This window comes from Eulemur rufifrons, chromosome 23 (assembly GCF_041146395.1).
Source record: "Eulemur rufifrons isolate Redbay chromosome 23, OSU_ERuf_1, whole genome shotgun sequence".
NCBI classification, from domain to species: domain Eukaryota; kingdom Metazoa; phylum Chordata; class Mammalia; order Primates; family Lemuridae; genus Eulemur; species Eulemur rufifrons.
Window position 1 is genome coordinate 16,077,501 of NC_091005.1, and position 23,668 is coordinate 16,101,168.

At 42.4% G+C, this 23,668-nt stretch overlaps 1 protein-coding gene across 3 annotated transcripts; it reads right to left on the reverse strand.

Annotated features, from left to right (window-relative positions):
* Positions 1-1,050: 1,050 nt before the first annotated feature.
* LOC138402179 (ATP-dependent RNA helicase DDX19B) lies at positions 1,051-23,367 on the reverse strand. 3 transcript variants are annotated; one of them, XM_069497936.1, is made up of 12 exons: positions 23,296-23,367; positions 12,741-12,789; positions 11,513-11,566; positions 10,379-10,514; positions 9,899-9,991; positions 8,241-8,343; positions 7,570-7,684; positions 4,878-5,055; positions 4,287-4,524; positions 3,156-3,318; positions 2,460-2,651; positions 1,051-2,119 (listed from the first exon to the last, which is right to left on the reverse strand). In XM_069497936.1, the coding sequence occupies exons 1-12, from the start codon at positions 23,365-23,367 to the stop codon at positions 2,058-2,060; spliced, it is 1,455 nt and encodes a 484-aa protein (XP_069354037.1). In that variant the 3' UTR covers positions 1,051-2,057. The 3 variants fall into 3 exon arrangements, with proteins under 3 accessions (XP_069354037.1, XP_069354035.1, XP_069354038.1); XM_069497934.1 differs by lacking the exon at positions 23,296-23,367 and adding an exon at positions 21,096-21,216; XM_069497937.1 differs by lacking the exons at positions 9,899-9,991; positions 23,296-23,367 and adding an exon at positions 21,096-21,216.
* Between the last annotated feature and the right edge of the window lie 301 nt (positions 23,368-23,668).

Sequence of the window (23,668 nt, forward strand, 5' to 3'; positions counted from 1 at the left end):
GAACTGTTGATCTATGCTTCTACCAGATACCCATTTCCTCCTACAGTTGAAGAGTCTGCAGCACACCCCTTCCCATTTGCCTTCTCAGACTGGGGGCCACAACAGCAGATAGGTTGTATGTGTTGTGAGGAGAAGGCGGGGGTGTGGTCAGTCTGTGGCCTAGTGAAGAGTCTTTACTTCTTTAATTATTGCTCTTGTTTTCAGTACGTTCATGGTTGGTCCACAGGACTTTGGGGAAGGGAGGGCATAAAACTTTCTTCTCTCAAGTTGACTGATGAGGAGCTTAAAAAGGAATTTGTTCTCTTCTTATAAGAATTATAAGATATGTCACAGTAGACCAGAAGCATAGTCTAGTACCCAACACCAGGATAATGGGGCAGAACTGGCAGTCTGTTGGTCTCTTTGTAATGTCAGATTAAGGAAACCACCTGGAGGTTGACACTGGCCCCTTCCCTTCCCAGGAGACAGATCTGGCCCTAAAACACAGAAATGCCTACAATGAAGATGTGGGATCAGAATAGTTCTCGTCACATTAAATTCCTCTTCTAGGTCCTAGATAAAGTGCCCACTCTGTGTCAAGGCCAAAGAACTGAAGACGACTCCTTTTGGCTGGGGTTTCAATTGCTCTTGCAATTCAGTTTCATCTCATCTTTGCTGTCACTCCGTGGGTACCAACAACCTTTGCCAAATATGAGGAAGTGTCCATTACTATTTTTTGCTCTGATTATTCCACATAAAGATGCCAAGGAAGGATGGAGCAAAGGCCTTGGTGACACTCTTGCCTTGGACAGATGAATGGCTATAGTCCATCTAGTCCCTTAGTTGTATCTATTTGTATTCCAAGCACTGTGAACAAAGACGTTCAGAATCCCTTTACAATCACAAAGCTGAGCTGGGTGCAGTGGCTCATGCCTATAATCCCAGACACTAGGGAGGCTGAGCTGGGAGAGGATTGTTTGAGCCCAGTAGTTGGAGACCCCATCTCTTAAAAAAAAAAAAAAAAAAAAAAAGATGCCAAGTATCTTAAATCATCCCCAGCTCTGACAAAACTTGCCTTCTAGGATTTGGAGACAAAGCAAGAATGTGTGACTACTGCTGACCACGTCTGGAAGTATCTTGAGGCTGGCCATTCGAGACCTGAAACCACAATTTTCACTGACGATCCAAACCTCAGATCACCTTTTATTTGCTCGGGGCTACTACGGGATCAAGCGATGTTAAGGATGTAGAAAGGATGCTGCAAGTGCCCATGAGACCAGGTTTTGTGGCAAGCTAGGGCCACCGCTAATTCTCAGTGATGACTTCTCCACAGAACTTGCTCAAGCACAAGCAAAGGACCCACTAATAATCAGATGTGCACTATACGCAGACTGTACCTGCTGAGAACAGGTCATGGTCCTGTGACACAAACCCACACGCAAAGGTCTAAGAGGCTGGCATTGTGGTCCACGCTTAGCAAATCCCTTCCTGCTGCGGGCACTGGGACACAGGAGCCGGCAATACTCAGATGAGTTGTCCCACCCCAAGTCCAAAGCAGCAGCTCCCAGGCCTCCTCTGTTGCCTCGTGCCATACACCAAACATCATGGCTGGGCTGACACACCTATCCTACTTGGGGCCTCTCTCTGTTCCCTCTTCACCTCTATTCTGTCACTTCCACACAGGCCGGAGGCTGGCCTGTACACTCCAAGCCAGAGAGCAGGCAGCAACTGCCACAGGACATCCTAGGGAAGTAATTCCCCTCAGCATCTAGAATGGCATGACGATGTGGGGGGAAACGCTGGCAAAAAAAAAAAAAAAAAAAGACGGAATTTCCAAAAGGTAAATTTCTGTGTATTCATGCCTAATCTTCTGAAGGTGTGTAAACAAATTTTTTCTACCATCCCCCATCACTTGCACAAATTTTGGTCAAGTCCAAACGTAATTTGAAATGAGGTAGGTAGTTTCTTTCTATTTGTGCCTTTGTCGTCGTGGTGACTGTCCAAGCCTGTGCTGAGAAAGTATTCGTCTTGCGGAGAGGGGCAGCGCCAGGGCCGGCACCAGTGACTGGTGGAGCTTCTCAGTTGGCTATTTTCTCAATCTCGTCCAAATCATCTGTGTCCAATCTTTCTATCTTCTTATCTGGGGGGGAAAATACACAGGTCTCTGCCCTGCCTAGGCACATGCCACCCCTCGGGCCACAGCAGCCTTCATGTAGCCCCAAAGGCTCCCAGTGCCTGAGCAGGGGCAATAGGGCCCCGGTCACTGACAGCAACAGTCAGAGCCACAGGGGCAGTGTCATTTGAGTCCCTGGCCCCTGAGCCCTCCGGGTGTGCTCCCTGAGCACTTCCATACGGTAGGAAAGGGGGGCAGTGTGCTCAGGGACAGCGGCCTCTCTCGGGGCTACAGGAAAACCTACCGCTTTCCCAACCCCTGCTCCTCAGGAAAGGGTGCTGGGCCGCGGACCCTCCCAGGGACTCACTAAAATGCTCCTGGATCCGGTTCAGGATGTTCATGCTGTGCTTGCTGTCCACCATGTTCACGGCCAGGCCCCTCTTGCCAAAGCGGCCGGTGCGCCCGATCCGGTGCAGGTAGGTCTCGTTGTCCGGGTTCCCATCCTTGTCCACGGGAAGATCAAAGTTGATGACGACAGAGACTTGCTCCACGTCGATGCCTGCGTGAAGCAGAGTGGGACACACAGAGGAGTGAGGACGGCAGACAAAAACCACCGTCGTCCACAGGTAGGTCAATGTAGACCAAGTCTGGGTGGAGAGAGAGTCTAGGACATGCCAACTCTGGGAACTGGGTACGAGAGAGGACACATACAGACGTAGCAGAAGCCAGAGAGCAAGAACAGAACCTTGGCAGGTGCAGTGAATCATGGCAGCAGGGAGAAAGCCTCTGGTAGGCACAGGCATCTGGAGTTGGGTGTCCAGGAAGAGCAGACTCCACCCTCCACCAGTCAGATGCCCCGTACGTTTCCTTCCACAAGGCAGACTCCTGGCTGCTGTGTAAGTTCTCATCTTACAAAATCCAAATACTCTCTCCTAGAAAGAAATCTCAGCCCCAACCCCACCACTCTCCCACAGACAGATTGCTATTATATAAACAAGGATTTCTCTCCCTAACAGGGCCTGGGACCCCGAGCCTAGCAGACCAAAACACACTGTCTGCTCACCGCGGGCACACACATTAGTGGTCACCAGAACCTTCTCTTTGCCCTCTCGGAAGCGCTCAATCACTGCAGCCCTCTGCTCCACCATCATTTCGCCACTCAGCAGAGCCACCTGGTGGCCTTCTTTTGAGAGCTCCGCTGCCAGCCAGCTAGCCGTTTTGCGGGTCTGGAATGAAAAGAATTGTTTTAAATGAAGAAACCTCTTAAAAAAGACAAAATGAAGATACCTGCAAAAAAGTGGCTTGTCGCTATTAAAATGCATGAAGGCCCTGCTGAGTTCAGTCAGCAGGTTAGGCTTAAAATTTCTCAAATAGGATTTTAGCCACATGATTTTTTTTCTTTTTGGATAAATTACTTAACTTCTCTTAGTTTTTCATTTAGGAAGAGTGTAGTCTGAGCCAAAGATCTTCATTCCTAACTAGTCTATATTCTTTTTTTTAATAGTTTGTTTTATAATATTTAAAAAAAAATTTTCTGCCCCCACCTTTTTTTTTTTTTGCAGAGACTGTGGAGTGCAACTTTTTTTTAATTTTTACTTTCTAAAGAGACATGGTCTCACTATATTGCCCAGGCTGGCCCTGAACTCCTAGACTCATACAATCATCTGGTCTCTGCCTCCTGCATAGCTGGGACTATAGGCACATGCCCGGCTAATTTTTCTATATATGTTTTTAGCTGTCCATATAATTTCTTTCTATTTTTAGGAGAGACAGGGTCTCGCTCTTGCTCAGGCTGGTCTCGAACTCCTGGGCTCCAGCGATCCACCCACCTCGGCCTCCCAGAGTGCTAGGATTACAGGCCTGAGCCACCACGCCTGGCCTATTAATATTTAAAAATTATTTCATCAAATATTATTTAGTTTTTTTTTCCCCTAATAATCAGTAAGAAGGAGGATCACAGAATGTTCAGTTCTTCACCAAGTCTTCTCCTTACAAGTCATAACAGTGAGAGGAGACTATGCTGGGTACAGGTGGAGGTGATTCATCACCTCATCTCTCTCCATGTCACCCAGTGGGAATCTGGTCCTCCTCAGCGCTGAGGGGAAGCTGGGGGAGTGGAGGAGGGGTGGGACTGGGGGTGGTGTGTGTGCAGGGCAACCCGAGCAGGCCTCCTGCTGCTGCTGCAGCTACTCACATGGCAGAAGATCATGGCTTGAGCAATCGTGATGGCCCCGTACAGGTTGCACAAGGCCTGGAACTTCTCGTCTCTGCTATTGCACAGGACATAGTACTGCTTGATGGTGTCCAGGGTCTCCTCCTCACGCTTCAGTTTGATAACGTTTGGGTCCGGGACCACTTTCTGGGCAAACTTCCACACCGAGTCTTCAAAGGTGGCAGAGAACAGCAGCATCTGGCAGTTCCTGGGCAGCATCCTGCAAGGCAAGGCCCGGGCATCTGGCACCACCCTGCGGTTTTCGGCAGAATGAGCAGGTGCACGGCCGCCCCAGCCTGGGGGGGTCTGGGTCCCCAGGAAGGAACATCTCGGGACGAGGAACAGCAGACCTGGGCGGGCACAGGGCTGGGGGAGAGTCCTCAGGTCTCCTTCCTGGAGCCAGGCTGGGAGGGCGTATGCTCAGTGCCGACATGGAAATGGCCCAGCAAACTAATGCTGCTGAAAGTACGGGAGTCAAGAACTCGACAGAAGCGAGAAGGGGCGTACTAAAGGGAGCAAAGGGAGAAGATGCTGCAGATCAGGAAGGAGTTCCTCCCTGCTCGGGATTCCTACCTCTGGATGCGGATGCTCTGATCCTGGTGGCCCTGAGTGGCTATCATCACGTCGGCCTCATCCAGAACAAACACCTTGATCTTCTTGGGGTCGATGAACTTGAGCTTGGAGCACCAGTCCAGCACGGTCCCAGGAGTGCCGATGACAATCTGCTCACTGATCTTTTGACCCCTTTCCACTGTGGAGACCCAAGACGTTTGTCTCAAAGACAAAGCCAGCTCTCCTCTCTGAGAAATACTAAAGTTGTTGTGTATTTTAATGTAAATGTTTTGCTGTTTGCGTTATTATCATAAGGAAAGGTTAGGATGTCACTACAGTGTTTAATGGACACAAAAATAGACAAAAATGCTAAGATACAAACAATGAGAAAACAAAAACCTCTTCAGTAGCATTCTTTTCATTCTCTATGATCATCGAATTCTCTCTGAAGTACACTGTTATTTTTTACTCTGTCAAAACCATTCCATGTAGACTAGGACTACATTTCCTCACTAGCAGACTTTTTCAAAGTTCTTATCTTTTCAACGCACTCTGCCCCTCTGCTATCCTGCCATATATTTCAAATATGCCAGTTGCCTTTATTTTCCCCCTGCCCGAGTCATTAAGTAGTATTTATTATGAAAAGCTTTATCTTTTGCAAGAAACACAAACTGGCTTCTTAAAAAATGTGCTTACCCAAACAGGCCTAGCAGACAATTGCACATTCTCAGCCCTGTGCAGTCTCAAACTGAGAAGAACTTGGCTGTTCCTTTTTTATTTGTTTTTTAGAGATGGGGGGGGTCTCGCTATGCTGTCGGGCTGTACTCAAACTCCTGGGCTCAAGCGATCCTTCCACCTCAGCCTCCTGCGTATCTGTGACTACAAGTGTTCACCACTGCACCAAGCTTTGGCTCTCTTTTGAGTCAGGTGGGATACTGATTTGCTTTTTTGTCCCTTGAGAGAATTATAACCTTAACCAGACACACGCAAACTCCCTCTAGTCACAGACAAAATTTTGCCCAAATGTAAATGCTGGGTAAATTTCAAAGCTAACAAGAATGTTGCTTCTGACTTCAGTTAAACAAACCAATTATTGCCTCCCACAAAAAAATTATTCAGAATTCTCTGTCCTTCTAACTCGAATCCAAATTGCAAAATTTTAAGTGTCTTATGATTATCTTCTAGTAAGTTTCATTATCTTATTTACTTTTCTCTTCAGAACTGACCTCAAGCTGGCATCAGGATGTCATACATAAAATTGATTTCTGTGAGTTACATAGTCATGTTTATTTTAAAGATCCATAAAACTCAACCAAACTTCCAATAACACTTTTAAAATTACTTAAACCTGCCAGGCACAGTGGCTCATGCCTATAATCCTAGCACTTTGAGGATTATAAGATCCTCACTGAGTGAGGCTGGAGGATTGCTGGAGGCCAGGAGTTTGAGACCAGCCTGGGCTGCATAGCAAGAACCCGTCTCTACAAAAAAATAGAAAAAAAATAGCCGGATGTGTTGGAACTTGCCTGTAGTCCCAGTTACTCAGGAGGCTGAGGCAGGAGCATCACTTGAGCCAAGGAGTTTGAGGCTGCAGTGAACTATGATTGTGCCATTGCACTGTAGCCCAGGCAACCCTGTCTCAAAACAAATACAATAAAAAAATAAATAAATAAATAAGTAAATTACTTAATGTTTTTTTTTTGTTGTTGCTTTGTTTTTGGTTTTTTTTGAGACAGAGTCTTGCTCTGTTGCCTGGTAGAGTGCTGTGGTATCAGCTTAGCTCACAGCAACCCCAACTCCTGGGGGCTCAAGCAACCCTCCTGCCTCAGCCTTCCAAGTAGCTGGGATTACAGGCGTGCACCACTACACCCAGCTAATTTTTTATATTTTTAGTTGCCCAGCCAAATTTCTTTCTATTTTTAGTAGAGATGGGGTCCCACTCTTGCTTAGGCTGGTCTCGAACTCCTGAGTTCAAGCAATCCTCCCGCCTCGGCCTCCCAGAGTGCTAGGATTACAGGCGTGAGCCACCATGCCCAGCCAAATTACTTAAATAATGTTAATGATAAAACAAACTCATGTAGAAAAATAATGAAAAAAGAATAACAAAATAAACCCCTGGAATCAATCGCCATGAACATTCTATGTTTTTATTCTTCTAATGAAGAGAAAGAAATTAGGCAATTAAACAAATCCAGAATGTAGAACATTTTATAAGCAACTGGTCTGGTCTGTCCAAAATGTCAAATGTAATAGGGAAGGAAAATGGTAGGGGGACAATTCTAGATTGAAAGAAACAAAGACCTGTAACAACCAAATGCAAGCCATAAACAGTGATTCGATCTTGGTTCAAAAACAAAGCAGTTATAAAGAACACTTTGGAGACAACTAGGGAAGAGTGAAAGTAGACTGGATATTAGTTATCCTAGGGAATTTGTTAATTTTCTTGGTTGTGATAAGGGTATCAGGGATATGTCAAAGACTGTCCTTATGAGATGCATGCTGTAATATTTAGGAATAAAGAATTACAACGTCTGCAATTTACCTTTAAATAGTTCAACAAAAATATATACATATAAATGACAAAATGTTAAGTTTTTGAATCTAGGTGGAGAGCATACATGTGCTCATTATGTTATTTTAATTAATGGGTATGTTTTGAAATTTTCTAAAATAAAAAAGTAATTAAGTTAATGATTTAGGATCACATACTCACATTTATTGCCTCGAACAGCATAAGCTAGCTTCAGTTCGGGGTAAAATTTTCCCATCTGTTCAATCACTTTTCCCGTTTGAAGGGCAAGTTCATACGTTGGGGAGAGGCACAGACACTGGTAGGGAAAAAGTACGGAATGAGAATTCAAGATAATAGGTCTTTTGCAAAGGGAAGTTACCACTAGGACTCAGTCATTCCTCCAGTGGATGCTGAAGGAAAGAATATAAAAATTGAAGTGTACACCATTTGAGAGTCATAAGCTAGAATTCTTAGGGGTCAGAACTCAGGCTGGGTAAAGAAACTTGAAAACAGCTACTGGCCACCAGAATACAAAATCCACCAATGAGCAAGGAACTGAAATTCTAACTGGAGACTACCTTCCTTTTCACTTACTCAGAAAATTCTCCGAACTTTCTAATGGATGACAGTTGCAGATAAGGAGGCTTTTTCCTGCAAGTAAAGGAGCCAAGCCTATCAGCAGTATCCAAGAATGGCAAACCATGGCAAAAGAAACAGGATTTTTATTGCTACTGGAAGAGCAACCATATTGTTAATGCTCAATTTAAGGAGTTCTGGTTTGTGTAAATAGTTACACATAGCTTGGCTTTTAAACCATCAAATGGAATTCCTCTTCTATCTATATATTAGTAGAGAACTCACCAAGTCCTTACCTGGGGGTATTTATTTGCAGGTTCTACGTGGCTGAGCATGGCCAACACAAAGGCAGCAGTTTTACCAGTGCCAGACTGAGACTGGGCAATTAAGTTCTGTGGGCTGCACAAGAAAACAAACTGTTTAGGAGCTTAAATCTCAGGTAACATTTCAGCTTATAAAAATGAAGAATAAAGCTTAAAAAATGAGTATTCAAAATATTTTTATAGAAGGAAACAGTGGATTCTGTAGCAGAGTTATAAATGGTTGCTTCACAAGTACAGAGCACTCGAGAGGAGATTTCTGGTGAGATTTGAAGTACTCCATATCTTTTATCTATTCTGTACCCAGCAACCAGTGATTCTTTTAAAATGTGAGTCAGCTCACATCATTTCTCTGCTCAAAGTCCAAAGCTTAAAAAAAGGCATTATCCATCTAGAAAAATGTTATTGTTATGACACAGAACAAAGAAAACTTTGAGAAAATACAGACCTGATATATTTTTAGACAAATAGAAAAAGAAATTTGAGGATTTACAATTATATGCAGTAAAATTTTACATAATCACATATAATAGGGAGCAATTTTTATAAAAAGTTCATCATGCTCTAGAACCTTATTACTCAAAATTCCATCTGAAACCAGCAGCATTAGCATCACCCAAAAGCTCATTAGCAATGGTGACCCTCACACTGGAGGTCAGAATCTCCATTTTAATAAAGCCCTATGAAATTCATATGCCTATGAATGTCAGAGAAGCACTGCGCCAGAAAACCACCCCAGTAACTGTCCCCTGCAGGTCTCCCCGAACCCTGCATAGTTTCTGTCTAGTATATTTGACACAATAAATTTTAAATACCCATATAATGAAATCATATGAACGTACATGTACCAACATAGAAAGATGATCATATAATTAAATTTTAAAAACACAGCACATTGGCCGGGTGCAGTGGCTCACGCCTGTAATCCTAGCACTCTGGGAGGCCGAGGTGGGTGGATCACTCAAGGTCAGGAGTTCGAGACCAGCCTGAGCAAGAGCGAGACCCCGTCTCCACTAAAAATAGAAAGAAATTATCTGGCCAACTAAAATATATATAGAAAAAATTAGCCGGGTATGGTGGCGCATGCCTGTAGTCCCAGCTACTCGGGAGGCTGAGGCAGGAGGATGGCTTAAGCCCAGGAGTTTGAGGTTGCTGTGAGCTAGGCTGATGCCATGGCACTCATGGTAGCCCAGGCAACAAAGCAAGACTCTGTCTCAAAAACAACAACAAAAAAAACCCACACACAGCACGTAAGGCTGGGTGTGGTGGCTCACGCCTATAATCCTAGCACTCTGGGAGGCCGAGGTGGGTGGATCGCTCAAGGTCAGGAGTTCGAGACCAGCCTGAGCAAGAATGAGACCCGGCCTCTACTAAAAAAAATAGAAAGAAATTTGGCTGGACAACTAAAAATATATAGAAAAAATTAGCCAGGCATGGTGGCGCATGCCTGTAGTCCCAGCTACTCGGGAGGCTGAGGCAGGAGGACTGCTTGAGCCCACGAGTCTGAGGTTGCTGTGAGCTAGGCTGACGCCACAGCACTCTAGCCCAGGGCAACAGAGCAAGACTGTCTCAAAAAAATAGGTTTGCAAAAATAGAAAATCAAAAATGAAATAGAGTTGTATCAGGATACATACGGTTCTGCAAGCATCAAAGGCAAAGCATTCTCTTGTATCTTAGATGGACGGTTGAAACCCATGGCATAGACTCCCTGGAGAAGTTGTGGTTTCCTAGAAAAACAAAGATAAAGTTCATAGTCTCTTTGGTTGAAGAAAGCAGCAAAATACTGGAAAGATTTTTTTCTTTTTTACCGTTTCATATAGTTTATAACCAACAATAACTGAGCTGTGCTGAACTGAACACAATGTGTGAATGCAGCTAAAGCTTTTACCTGGAAATTTTTTTTTTTTTTAAGACAGAGTCTTACCTGGAAATTTTAATTATCCCAAAGCAGCTAAATTTTTTTTATAAAACTTGTATTAACTAAAAATGTTCTGCTGTGACGAAAAAATCTGTATAACAGGCCTATCATCTCTATCTAATAACAAGGGGATAGTAGTTTCAGCTGGCAAAAAAAGGAAACATAAAGGCGAGTCTGAAAGTAAACAAACACTCACAGCCGAAGCTCTTCAAAAGACTTCACTGAGTAGAGGGGGGAGTTTGGATCCCGCTGCAGGACTTCCACTTGGTTTGTGTTGTCGACAAGGTTGCTTCTGATCAGCTTGTTGAGTAAGGACTGGGCAGCTCGGTCCTCTGTTGGGAAAAAGAGAACAGAGATTTTTAAAAGTCCAAGAAATCCACCAGGAGTTCACCTGAATTCAACCGCCATCTACATTTTAAGTAATAACATTTATTTGTGCTCAAACTTCTAATTTAAGGTACATAACTATGACTTAAAAATATAATTAAAACAGTTATTATTAAAGAGAAAGGTTATGATACTCACATCACCCATGTGGGCCTCCTATTCTTCCCCAGAACTCTAATAGCCCTCCTTTCCTGAGGTTTTCTATTTCTCCTATCTAGACCCAAATATTTACTCCCCAATTTGCATTCTGTAATATAAACTTAAAATTATAAACTTAACAAACACATCACAAAGAAAAAAAACCCAGGAATTAACAAAGCCTATATAAGCTGTTCACATCTTGTCATCCATGTTAAATGTGTCAAAATATCATTAGGCTTAATTTTATTTACTGATTGAGACAGAGTCTTGCTCTGTCGTCTGGGCTACAGTGCAGTGGTTGCTCACAGCAATCTCAAACTCCTGGGCTGGAGCGATTCTCCTGCCTCAGCCTTCCTAATAGTTGGGTCTACAGGCATGCACCACTACGCCCTGCTAAATTTTCTATTTTTTGTGGAGACAGGGTCTCGCTCTTGCTCAGGCTGTTCTCGAACTCCTGAGCTCAAGCAATCCTGGCGCCTCTACCTCCCCGAGTGCTAGGATTACAGGTGTGAGCCACCATGCCTGGCTCATTAAGCTTAATTTTATTAGACAGTGGAGATGAAATTTAAAATTTCTTTTATAATGTTCTATACAACTGTTCAAATTGTTCAGTTGTCCAATGTAAAATTTCTGTAAAATGTAAACATTAAAATTCCTTTACCTATTAACTATTTATGCCAACTTTTATACTAGCAGTTATTCCTACTGAAGTCAAGCCAAGTTGGGTATAAAAATGAAGCCTGTAACAATCCATTTTCTTAGGATGTAGGAGCTTGTTTACATAGCTCTGAGGCTGTGTTACCTTTCTCTTCTTCATCTGTCTTCTCCTCATTAGCATTGGTCTTGACAACAGCACCTTTATCAGACACAAAGTGGCCGTCATTCAAAATCACATCTCATACCCAACAGCTGGGACAATTCAAATTCTATGACACTAGAAGTGCAAAGGCCTGGGGAGCGAAAAATAAATAAGGAAACCAAGCTACTGACGAAAACATTTTATATGCCCTAAATAAACAAAAGTATGAGACACTGTTGCTTATGTTTCGGTTCCTTCCTATTTTAGGTTCCCTCACCCTACCTCAAAAACAAATGTTTATTGCCCTCACATAATCAATATTTCTGAAATATCATAGAAAGATGATTAGAGCAGTCAATGATCAGAAACCACCTTGATGCTCAACAGAGTATCTATGCAAATCAGATTTTATCAATATGTGAACACAGTAATGCCATTAAAATTCTATGCATATAAATTGTTAATATAAATTTACAGTCAAACAATGTTGTACTTCTATTTCCCCCCGTAATATTAAGTACATTAACAAAAATTTAATGGAAATCTTAAACTTTTGATAGATATGATTTCAGAATAATTAGAATAGGTAAACTCTCAGGTTGCTCAGACTTTGTCTATCTCATCCCAAATTGAGGAACTTATTTATCTATTTATTTATTTTTGAGACAGGGTCTCACTCTGTCACCCAGGCTAGAATGCAGTGGTGTCATCACAGTTCAGTGTAGCCTGAAACTTCTGGGCTGGGCTCAGGAGATCCTTCTGCCTCAGCCTCCCAAGTAGCTGGGACTACAAGTATGTGCCACCATGCTTGGCTGATTTTTCTACTTCTTGTGTAAAGGGGGGTCTCAGTATGTTGCTCAGGCAGGTCTCAAACTCCTGGCCTCAAGCAATCCTCCCATCTCGGTCTTCCAAAGTGCTAGGATTATAGGCGTGAGCCACTGTCCCCGACCTTGAGGGACATTTAAAAAAAAAAATAATAATCTTTGTCAACATAGTCCCATGGTTAGTAATAAATTTAATATTTTATAAACCAAATAGCTATCCTCAGTCTTACATTAAAAACACTTTGGTCATACAATCTGGTTTGTTGATTCCCAAATCAAATGACTGCGGGGGTATCTCACAGCCCCCTGCCTAGTACAGACACAGTTCTTTCTAGACAATCATTATGCCACAACAGAAATACTAAAGGAAATCACATTTATTTTCAAACTACCTTTCAGTTACTTACCATTGGCATCTGGTTTGATTTTCTCTTCCTTAAGATGCAAGTTGCTCAACTAAATGGAGAATATGGGGGGGAAAGTGTCAGGAAAATCACTTCAAAGACTTTGTATTAACAGAGCCTCCCTACTGAAGCTGGGGACAAAGGAGCCACTCTCAAGGTATATTCATTTGGACCAATTTATTAGGTTGTTCTACTGGAATCCTGTGTTTACTACATGTTTGAAAGAGAATAAAGAAAATGTTCCATAAATATGGCAGTAGGAAAAAAAGGATTACACAGCCCAAAATCTATACTTTCTATTTACAATTCTGAGAATCATAATTTGTGAGTTTGCTTAATATCCTAAATAGAAACTTTGAGGGGAATATCATCACAGTTGTCATTCTCTCATATTCCAAACAAGAGGAATTTAAAAAGATTTTGAAAAATGCAGTCACACTTCAGACAGAGAACACTGAGTAGGGCGGACTGCAATGAAAAGCATCTGAGGGTAGGAAGCAGTTCTGTTGCAGAGTATGTTTGAGCCACAGGACCACAGCATGCTGATATGCATCCTCACGGTCAAGCTGCCTTTCCCCCCAAATTGGCTTTTGCTGGGTGTCTAATAGTTTAATTGAGAACAGCCTAGCACATCATGGCACACTGGGTAATCAAAACATCCACCAGGATGAAGTAGGAATAGAAAGGAAGAGAGATTAGAGTGACATTTCAAAGAAAGAATTATTAGGACTTTGCTGGGCAAGGTGGCTCACGCCTGTAATCCTAGCACTCTAGGAGGCTGAGGCGGGAGGATCGCTCGAGGTCAGGAGTTCGAGACCAGCCTGAGCAAGAGCGAGACCCCGTCTCTACTAAAAATAGAAAGAAATTAGCTGGACAACTAAAAATATATAGAAAAAATTAGCCGGGCATGGTGGTGCATGCCTGTAGTCTCAGCTACTCCAGAGGCTGAGGCAGGAGGATTGCTTGAGCCCAGGAGTTTGAGGTTGCTATGAGCTAGGCTGACACTGACACCATGGCACTCTAGCCCGGGCAACAGAGTGAGACTCTGCCTCAAAAAAAAAAAAAAAAGGATCCTTGTTTTGTTGATATTGTGCAACTGGAAGTTAACAGTTGAACAGTTTGTAGCGTAAAATAAAGTATGTAGGAAAAGTTGGTAGTAACAATGTAAATGAAACCAATAGACGTTGATTACAAATGTATCAACTGTGAAAAGGTTCCAGCAGAATCTAAAAACTACTCAACCCTCACTTGGCTGTAAGGATCTCAAAACCTGTAACACAAAAGCAGCACTGAAGTTTGTGTTACCCACTGTAGTGTCAGTGAACTGAATGCTAAAACTAAGTTGAAAGCACAGTTCCAATATCTTCTTTTGCTCTATTTGAATCAAAAAGGAAAAAAACAATTTCTCTTGTAACTTCATTGGAAACCATTTTGAAACCCAGAAAACTAATCAAAAGGCAAAAAAACAAAAACTCCCACCTTTTCCAAATTGCCCAAAGCCCTGTTTTTATAATGTCCACATTTAATATTTTAGCTTTAAGACATTAAAGTAACTGGGAACTATACAATTACATTTCATTTTATTCAAAAGATACTTAAGAAAGGAATCTTGAAGCATAAGAAGAAAGATTTAGGCCGGGCACAGTGGCTCACGCCTGTAATCCTAGCACTCTGGGAGGCCAAGGCAGGAGGATTGCTCGAGCTCAGGAGTTGGACACCATCCTGAGCAAGAGTGAGACCCCATCTCTACTAAAAACAGAAAAAATTAGCCGGGAGGCTGAGGCAGGAGGATCGCTTGAGCCCAGAAGTTGGAGGTTGCTGTGAACTAGGCTGACGCCAAAGCACTCAGAATGAGACTCTGTCTCAAAAAAGAGTAGGAGGAGGGGAAGGAGGAGGAGCAGGAGGAGGAGGAGGAGGAGGAGGAGGAGGAGGAGGAGAAGAAGAAGAAAGAGTTAATGGTAAATGTATTGTTGTGAATAAAGATTGCCTTAGGCAAAATTGAGAGGCAGAAGACAGAGAAAGTCTTACACATTAGTTCTTGACTCCCTTAGCCCTCTAAATTGAAAAAGAGGTCTCTAATGCAACAGAAAGGAAAAAGGATGTGTCACTCAGGAATGCAAAAATAAATATAAATTTATAGATTATATAAATATAAATCTAGTTTTCTCTTACCTAAAATGAGTGATGAAACCACCTGTCAATAACAGGTGCAAGGCAAGAACTGTGGTAAGGGCCTAGGTAAAAATAATGCACAGGTCTAGCTAAAAATAATAATTAGTAACTGCCCCTACTGTAATTGCCAGTCTGGAGCCACACAACTGGTGTCCATAAAGATTCTTAACTTTCTCCCCATAGCCAGTGTCCATAAAGATTCTTAGATTCTTAACTTTCTCCGTGGATAACGTCACCTTTTCAGAACCTAAAGGTAGTTTTCAAGATATCTTCCATGTCCCGCATTGCGGTGGATCTACTGGTGCACCCATAGGGGTGGCCCATACCAAGAAACTGACTCAACTGCAATTGTGACCTCAGGGTCTGGAACAACACAGGAAGATAATTTCCACACTCCTGTAATTCTGCCCCAACTAATGAACCTAACTACCTAATCCCTTGCCTGCTAAACTTATCCTTAAAAACCCCATCTCCCAAATTCTTGGAGAGGTGGATTTGAGAAATGTCTCCCATCTCCCAGCTTAGTGCTACACGGAATAAAGACTCTTTCTCTATCGCAATCCCAACTGTCTCAGGACATTTGCTCTTCTCTGTGCACCGGGCAATACAACCGGATGGGTGGTAACAGTAAGAAATGAAACTTGCTGAATATTTAAAATACAGACAGACTGAACAAAATAACCCTGCTCTGTATGTGTCATAGTCACCTATGTTATGCAACACCTGTGGGAAGCCTCAGTGAAAGTCCGACAAGACAGAATGTTAACAGGCGTCTTAATTTATTTGTTCAGTTTTAGAATATTGTGATCTATTTACCTGGACATGGATAAGTAGGTTCACAACTAACTAACCCATACAATATGGACAAGTAATTTAAAAGATTCCTGCAAAGAAAGAAACTGAATTATAGATAATAAAACTAATAGCTATCACTGATATCAGGCATGTCCACAATTCAATGAGGTAGGTATGATTATCCCCATATTACAGATGAGAAAACCGAGGCACAGAGAGCTTAAGATCACCTGACTAGTATGTGATGGATCCAGAATACAAATTCAAGTCTGTCTGACTATAAAGTCTGAGGTCTTAACCTCTACATAATAGTGCCCCTCATATATAATAGTAGATATGTAATCTCAAACAAAATACTAATTTTAAAGATAATATAATTGCCAGGCATGGTGGCTCAAGCCTGTAATCCCACAGTTTGGGAGGCCAAAGCGGGAGGATTACTTGAGGCCAGGAGTTTGAGACCAGCCTGAGCAATATCGCCAGACCCTGCTTCTACAAAAAATAGAAAAACTAGCTGGGGCCGGGCGAGGTGGCTCACGCCTGTAATCCTAGCACTCTGGGAGGCCGAGGCAGGAGGATTGTTTGAGCTCAGGAGTTCGAGACCAGCCTGAGCAAGAGTGAGACCTTGTCTCTACTAAAAATAGAAAGAAATTAGCTGGACAACTAAAAATATATAGAAAAAATTAGCCCGGCAGGGTGGCGCATGCCTGTAGTCCCAGCTACTCGGGAGGCTGAGGCAGGGTGATCCTTTGAGCCTAGGCTTCAGTGAGCTACGATCACCACTGTACCCTAGGCTGGCAAGACCCTGTCTCAAACAAATAAAAAAAAAAAAGATAATATAATGGTGCAGAGGCTTTGGAAAAGTCTGGCAGTTTCTCAAAAGTTAAACACATTTACCAAAGAATTCAGCAATTCTACTTCTAGAAATACACCCAAGAAAACTGAAACTATATGCCCACACAAAAACTTGTACATACTGATCATATTCTCATGGGAGTGGGAACCCTGCTGTGAACTGCGCATGCAGGGGATTCTAGGTTGCGCACTTCATATGAGAATCTAATGCCTGATGATCTGAGGTGGATGGAGTTGAGGCAGTGATGTTAGCGCTGGGGACTAGCTGCAAATACAGATTATCATTAGCAGAGAGGTTTGACTGCATAATAAATGTGATGCGCTTGAATCATCCCAAAATCATAGTCCCCCATCCCTCCCCTCCATGGAAAAGCTGTCTTCCATGAAACTGGTCCCTGGTACCAAAAAGGTTGGGTACTGCTGTTATATAACTGCAAAATAGTTAATATTTCAAAATTCAAAACGAAAGTTGCTAGCATCATTTTGCTTTTGTGCCAGTTAATATTTATAAGGTCCTGTTAAATGTAAACTGAGAACATCAGATGTAGAGGAAACAGTCTGATACTTAACATTCCAATAGGAAAAAGAACAATGCTCCCCCTCTGGGCTTGACTGCTGTCACCTTGGCTGGAGCAGTACTGGGTGTCAAGCCTTGACTGCCAGGCTCCTGGCTTCTTGGATTCCTAACTCATAACTGTCTCCAATATCTTACTTTTCTTTTTTGTTTCAGAAATAATCATGTTTTTAAAAATACACAAATGGAAGAATAATCACTGAACAGAAGTAAATATTGTTGATACTAATATTTCGGTATATACTTTCCAATTTTTTCTGTGCATGTTCATATGCATTTTTATTTTTTTAATCAAAAGTGAAATCATCTGCCTACTACTTATAACCAGCTTGTTTCATAACATGTTATTTTCCTGTGTCATTAAATAATTACATCAAGCTTATAAAAAAATGAATAAACTGATCATAGCAATATTATTCATAATAGTGGAAGCAACCCAAATGTCCATCAATTGATGAATGGGTAAAGAAAATGTGATACAGCCATACAATGGCATTTTATTATTTAGTAATAAAAAGGAATAAAGTACTGATATACGCTACAACTGATGAACATTGAAATGTTATAATACATACGTGAAAGAAGCCAGTTACAAAGGACCACATATTGTATGATTCCATTTATATGACATGTTGAGAAGAGGCAAATCTAAAGAGACAGAAAGTAGATTGGTGGTTTCCCAGGGTTGAGGGATAGTAGAAATGAAAACACAAAACAGAAATGAAAAAATTAAACAGGCTACAAAATCTCCTGGAAAATACAGCAAACAAACACATAAACAATCAAACAAACAAACAACAAAGATGGGAAACAGAAGAAAAAAGATAAAAGGACTTTGCAACAAATGGTGCTGGAACAATGGAGACATCAATATGTGAAAAAGATGAACTTCAAAGCATACCTCCTACTACATAAAAAAGAACTCAAAATGGATCACAGAAATAAATGTAAAATTTTAAACTGTAAGACTTAGAAGAAAACACAGGAGGAAATCTTTGTGGCCTTGGACAATGTATACTTTTTAGAATACAATAAGAACTAATCAAAAATTTGATAAATTTTTATTGTTTTAATTTTATTTTAATAGAGGTGGGGTCTTACACTTGTTCAGGATAGTCTCAAATTCCTGACCTCAAGTGACCCCCCCCACCCCCGCCTTGACCTCCCACAGTGCTAGGATTACAAGTGTGGGCCACTGACGCCGGTCAAAAATTTGATAAATTAGCACTAATGAAAATTGAAAATGTCTACTCTTCAGAAAGCACTGCTGAGAAAAAGACAAGCTGTAGTTTGGGAGACTACATACAAACATATTTGATAAGGACTTATATCCAGAATATATAAAGAACTCGTCCAGCTCAGTAACAAAATAACCTTATTTTTTAACATGGACAAAAGATTTGAAAAGCCACTTCAAAGAAGTTATATGGATGGCAAATAAACACAGGAAAAAATTCTCAACATCATCACTCATTAAGGAGATGTAATGAAAACCACAAGGTGATACCACTACGCACCTATTAGAATGGGGAAAAACTGACAATACTGTGCAGACAAGGATATGGAACAAGTGGAGCTGGGACACAAAATGGTACAGCCACTGTGGAAAACAGTATGGCATAATTTATAAAGTTAAACATACACTTAGCATACACCCCAGCAAATCCTACTCTTAGGTATTTACCCAAGAGAAATGCAAACATGTGCTCATATAAAAATCTGTACCCTCATATGTAGAGTAACTTTATTTACGGTTGCCCCAAACTGGAAAATACCCAAATGTCCATCAACAAAAGAATAAGGAAACTGTGGTACATCCACAATAGAATGCTGCTTACCAATAAAAAGAAACAGAACTACTGATACATGCAGCAACATGGTTTAATCCCAGAAATGCATTATGCTAAGTGAAAAAAGCCAGACTTTTCAAAATGTTACATATTGTATGATTCCATTTTATGATATCTTAGGAAAGCAAAACTAGATCACAGAAAACACATCAGCTGTTGCCAGAGAAGGACGGGGAGAGGGAGTGAACTTCAAAGAAGTTCAAGGGAAGTTTGTGGGGGTGGTGAAGATGTACTAGGTGTCAACTATGGTTCTGGAAAAAGCTGGCAAGGTGACACATGCCTGTAGTCCCAGCTACCTGGGAGGCTGAGGCAGGAGGATCACTTGAGCTCAGGAGTTTGAGGCTGCAGTGAGCTATTATGATGCCACTTGCACTCTAGCCTTGACAAGAGACCAAGACTCTGTCCAAAAAAAAAAAAAGGAAAATAATTTCCATTCTACAATTCTACACCTAGCCAAACTGTTATCCAAATTAAACGGCAAAATAGATTTTTTTTAGACATGCAGTATTTTTTAAAAAATTCACTTCCCATATACTTCCAGAAAGCTGACAGATGGCTGCACCAAAATAAGGAATAAACGAAGAAAGATGAAAAGTGGGGATACAGAAAGGAAGGGATTCAACATAAGAGAAAGGAGCAAGGTATCCCCAGAATGAGGTTGAAGGCAAATGTGCCATGTTCCCCTCCACCTCTCAAAACGAACTGTGCTCTAAACATAGGGGTAATTAGTCCAACTTATTTATTTTTTTTTTTTTTGAGACAGGGTCCTGCTATGCTGCCCAGGCTGATGCTGAACTCTTAAGCTCACTGGATCCTCCTGCCTCAGCTTCCTCAGTAGCTGGATTACAAGGCAAAAGCCACCACACCTGGCTTGGTCCAATGTGAAACACACTAAAAGGCCTGGGAGAGATGGAATTGACAGAATACTTGATATACCTGAACATCTGAGATAAACATAGACAACCGGCAGAGAGTCTGAGATTGCATTGGTAATAAATACAAAAAACATGAAGCAAAAACACAAGGCAATTAAATTCCAAGTAAAATAAGTTTTATAAAAAAATAAAGTTTCCCCCATAACAAGATGAAATAAAAAAAAAATAAAATAAAATAAAATAATAAAATAAAATAAAAAAATAAAATAAAATGCTACTTGGTGAAGGTGAAAAAAAAAAGTAAAGTATTCAGGAGTACATTCATAAACACAAAATACTGATCTAACTATAATTACAATATTATGAAAAGATAGGGGTATGAAGAGTGTGCATGTGTAGTAGGGGAAGGAAGACGGAGGAAAAAGAATTAAAATCAATAAACACCTGAAACTAAGAATTCAAGAAGAAGCAAAACAAGCATGTTATTTAAGGAAAAAGGAGGTAAATACTGTCAATCAGTTTCAAGAGCAAAAAGCAGTTGCTTCTGGGGAGGAAAAAAATTGGTGGGAACCACTGTTTTTAAAACTATTTAACTCTTTAAACTATGTGTATATATTACTTATTTTTTTAGCATTCATAAAAAATAGGACAAAGTCCTTGTTCTCAAGGAATTCATAGAAGTACTAACAGAAGGAGGTTCAAAGCCCTACTAGAACTTAAAAGTGTCTAGCGGGGAGAAATTAATTCTACATAGTAATGTTCAGTACCTGTCTTGCTTATCATGTGTCAGGTCCAGAAAAAAGAACAAAGTTAAGCAGATCAGGAGAGGATTTACTGACTGCCAAACCTACTGGCTCCACCATTTGTCACCTGGTGCAAGCTGAGAAGGCACACCAACATGAATAAAGACATGATCCCTGATCCCAAGCAGCTCAGAATGCAGAGGTGGAGAATGGCACCTAAAAAAGTGATTACGGTACAGAGTGGCAAGTGCAATCTAAAACCAGTCCTGGTTCCAGGAGTACAGGCAGGGGGCTGGGTGCTTTACCGGTAGGAGCACTCACCTGCACTTATGTTACGCAAAGGCGATGTTATAAACAAAGCCGGCTCAGGGTCCGGGTTCCATCCCTATCCTCCCCTTCTCTCCTCAACCCGGCCCTGACCAACCTAAGCAATGTCTTTTCCCAGGGACCAAGTCTCTGGTCCCCTGTGCCTTTTACGGCGGAAGCCAACTCACCGACTCGGCCGCCGCTTCCTGCTCGTCTACTGCCAGGGCCCACGAGTCAGTGGCCATGGTCGCGGACGCGAGGGGGAGGCTCGCGATGGCGGACTCGCCAGATGGCACGTGGCGATCTTGGGCTCGGGTCGCAGAGAGCCAGGCTCGGTCCCCACCGAGGGAGAGGTCTTTCGCTACAGCTCTGGGGACCGGAAGCGGCGCGCCCAGTGACGTAAGAGCCCGAGCCCGCCGGGCCGCCCCTTCCCCCATCTGGGCTGCCGCTTCCGTGGCCCTCAGATTCCCACCCTCATCGCCGAACAGCGCAGGCTTAAACTGAGGTAGTTATCTTAAAATGCCTAAGGTCTGCTCAACTGGCTCTCCAAAGAACAAAATCACGTTCCTGCCCAGCGCAGTGACATAGAAGATGCTCATCTAGACTGAATATATCAAAACAGAAAATCATTACAGATAGTCACTAAAATGCAAAAAACAAGCAGAAAGTTGTTTCACTTTTCAGGTTGGTAATTTAAAATGTTCAGGTCTGGCAATCAACGCTGTCAAAATGTGGCAGTATCACTTACAGGAATTTAGTTCTGAAAATACTCAAGGAAGGTGCTAGGGCAAAGTGTTCCAGGTAAAGCACCAGAGACAAGAAAGAGCAAGCAGGGTGTGGAACTAAACAGTTCCTGGGGGAACTGTCAAGAGGAAGGAATGAACAGGTCGCTCGGAGGTCGATGAAAACGGCCAGCTTAATGAGAGCAAATGCATGACTTCTGGAGTTAGCTGTGCCTGGGTTGGAATCACAGCTCTACTATGTAAGGGCTGCGTAATTGAGAGAATTTTAAAAATGAAGAAACATCTTGGGCTGCTTGTAGGGGTAAAATAAGGATGAAGTGAAACAACTGTTACAGCCCAATCAGGTTCACTGCCTACTGCTCAGGAGGAAGCCAATATGCTGAGACAGCAGTGATGACAGCCGAGGAGAAAGAGTTTAACGTCACAGGCACCAACTTCGCTCATTTTGCCAATATTCCACTACAGTAAGTTAATTTCAAGCAAGGATGGGCTCTATGTGTCATTTTACCTGTACTGTATGGGTAAAAACGTTTTGAGGAAGGGTAGAGTAGTTCCAGGGCATGCTCTACTTGCTATGATTCTTTTCTCCTGCACCCTTAGGGAGCTAATTGGGTAACAGGTTTTTGTTGTTTTTGGCCTTACAGGTGAGGATGTGCAAAAAAGAAAAAGGCAAACAGCCTGGTGAGCCACAACCAACATCTCATCAAGTCAGAAGCAACCCAGGGAATATTTGCCAGATAATTTATGTTGTTTCACAGGCTAAAGAAGGCTACTAAATTTTCTAAAAAAGTTTAAAGAGGCTAAAAAGTAAATCACCCAAGGGGCATGACTGTATATAATAGGCTTCACTTGAGTAAACAAACAAATGGCCCCAAACCCAGAACTCACTTGTATAATTGTATCCACTATAGAACATCGGTAAGATACACACACAACTAAATGTGGCTGCTTCTGCTGAAGGGCCAGAAGGCTGCCGTGGGAGAAGACTTCCTTTTTGTGTACACATTATCCTCTGAAATTATTTCCCATATACATGTTTTCCTTTTAAAATTGTACTTCAGACAAACAAGAAAGTGAATAATATAACAAACACTTAGATTGCCACCACACGGCTTAAGAAATAAAACAATTAAGATTCAATTGAAGGCCTCTGCCTACTCATCCCAAGAGCCAGCAACTATCCTGAACTTGGTGTTTTCCTTCCTGTACAAACATTTAGCGTGTGTTACTTTTTCTATTAGAAAAATCTTACAAATAAACATCAGGATTCTAGACTCTGCGTCGTCCGCCCCCAATATACCTGCTCAGTGTGACATTCCCGCGAAGAAGGAACCTGGTTTCCAAGGTGGGGCGTGGAGAGGAGAGTGTTAGGGGAATAAGAACCCAGGGATTTGAATTCAGCCTCCTGTATTTACTGCCATGTGACCTTAGGCAGTTTCAGGTTCCTCCGAAACAGTTAAGTACCCACCTCAAAGCTGTAAGGTTCTGTGGGATCACTAGACTAAGGCCTTGGGCCCAGTGCCTGGCCTATGGCGAAGGCTCAAGGCTCGATAAATACCACCTATTACTATTATTCCTCTCCCCAAGGGTAGGAGCGACGAAGATACCGAAATGTGGGGTCGTTAACACCCGCACAGATACTCACGGCGCCCACAGGCAGGGCAAGCGGAAATCGACCCAGGGCGCGGCCTCGGACACGGCCAGCAGCCCCGGCCATCGCGGCTCAGCATGGCGGTTACTCACCTCCAACCGCCAGCCTGACCCAGCTCCAGGCTGGAGCGCGGAGACCTGGGAGCCGCTCCCACCAGCCAATCAGCTGCGTGGACGCTACAGCTCCCGGGCATGCGCCCCACGGACTCTGGGGCCAAACACCAGCGCTAGCCTCCAGTGGAGGGCGTCTTTGTTTATTAAGCTTTGTCATTTTTTTGCTGGGACCTCCACGAGGGCAGGGCAGTGTCAGCTTTTCTTAATGTTGATCCTCAGGGACTAACACATAGTCACTCCATTTGGTGAACAAA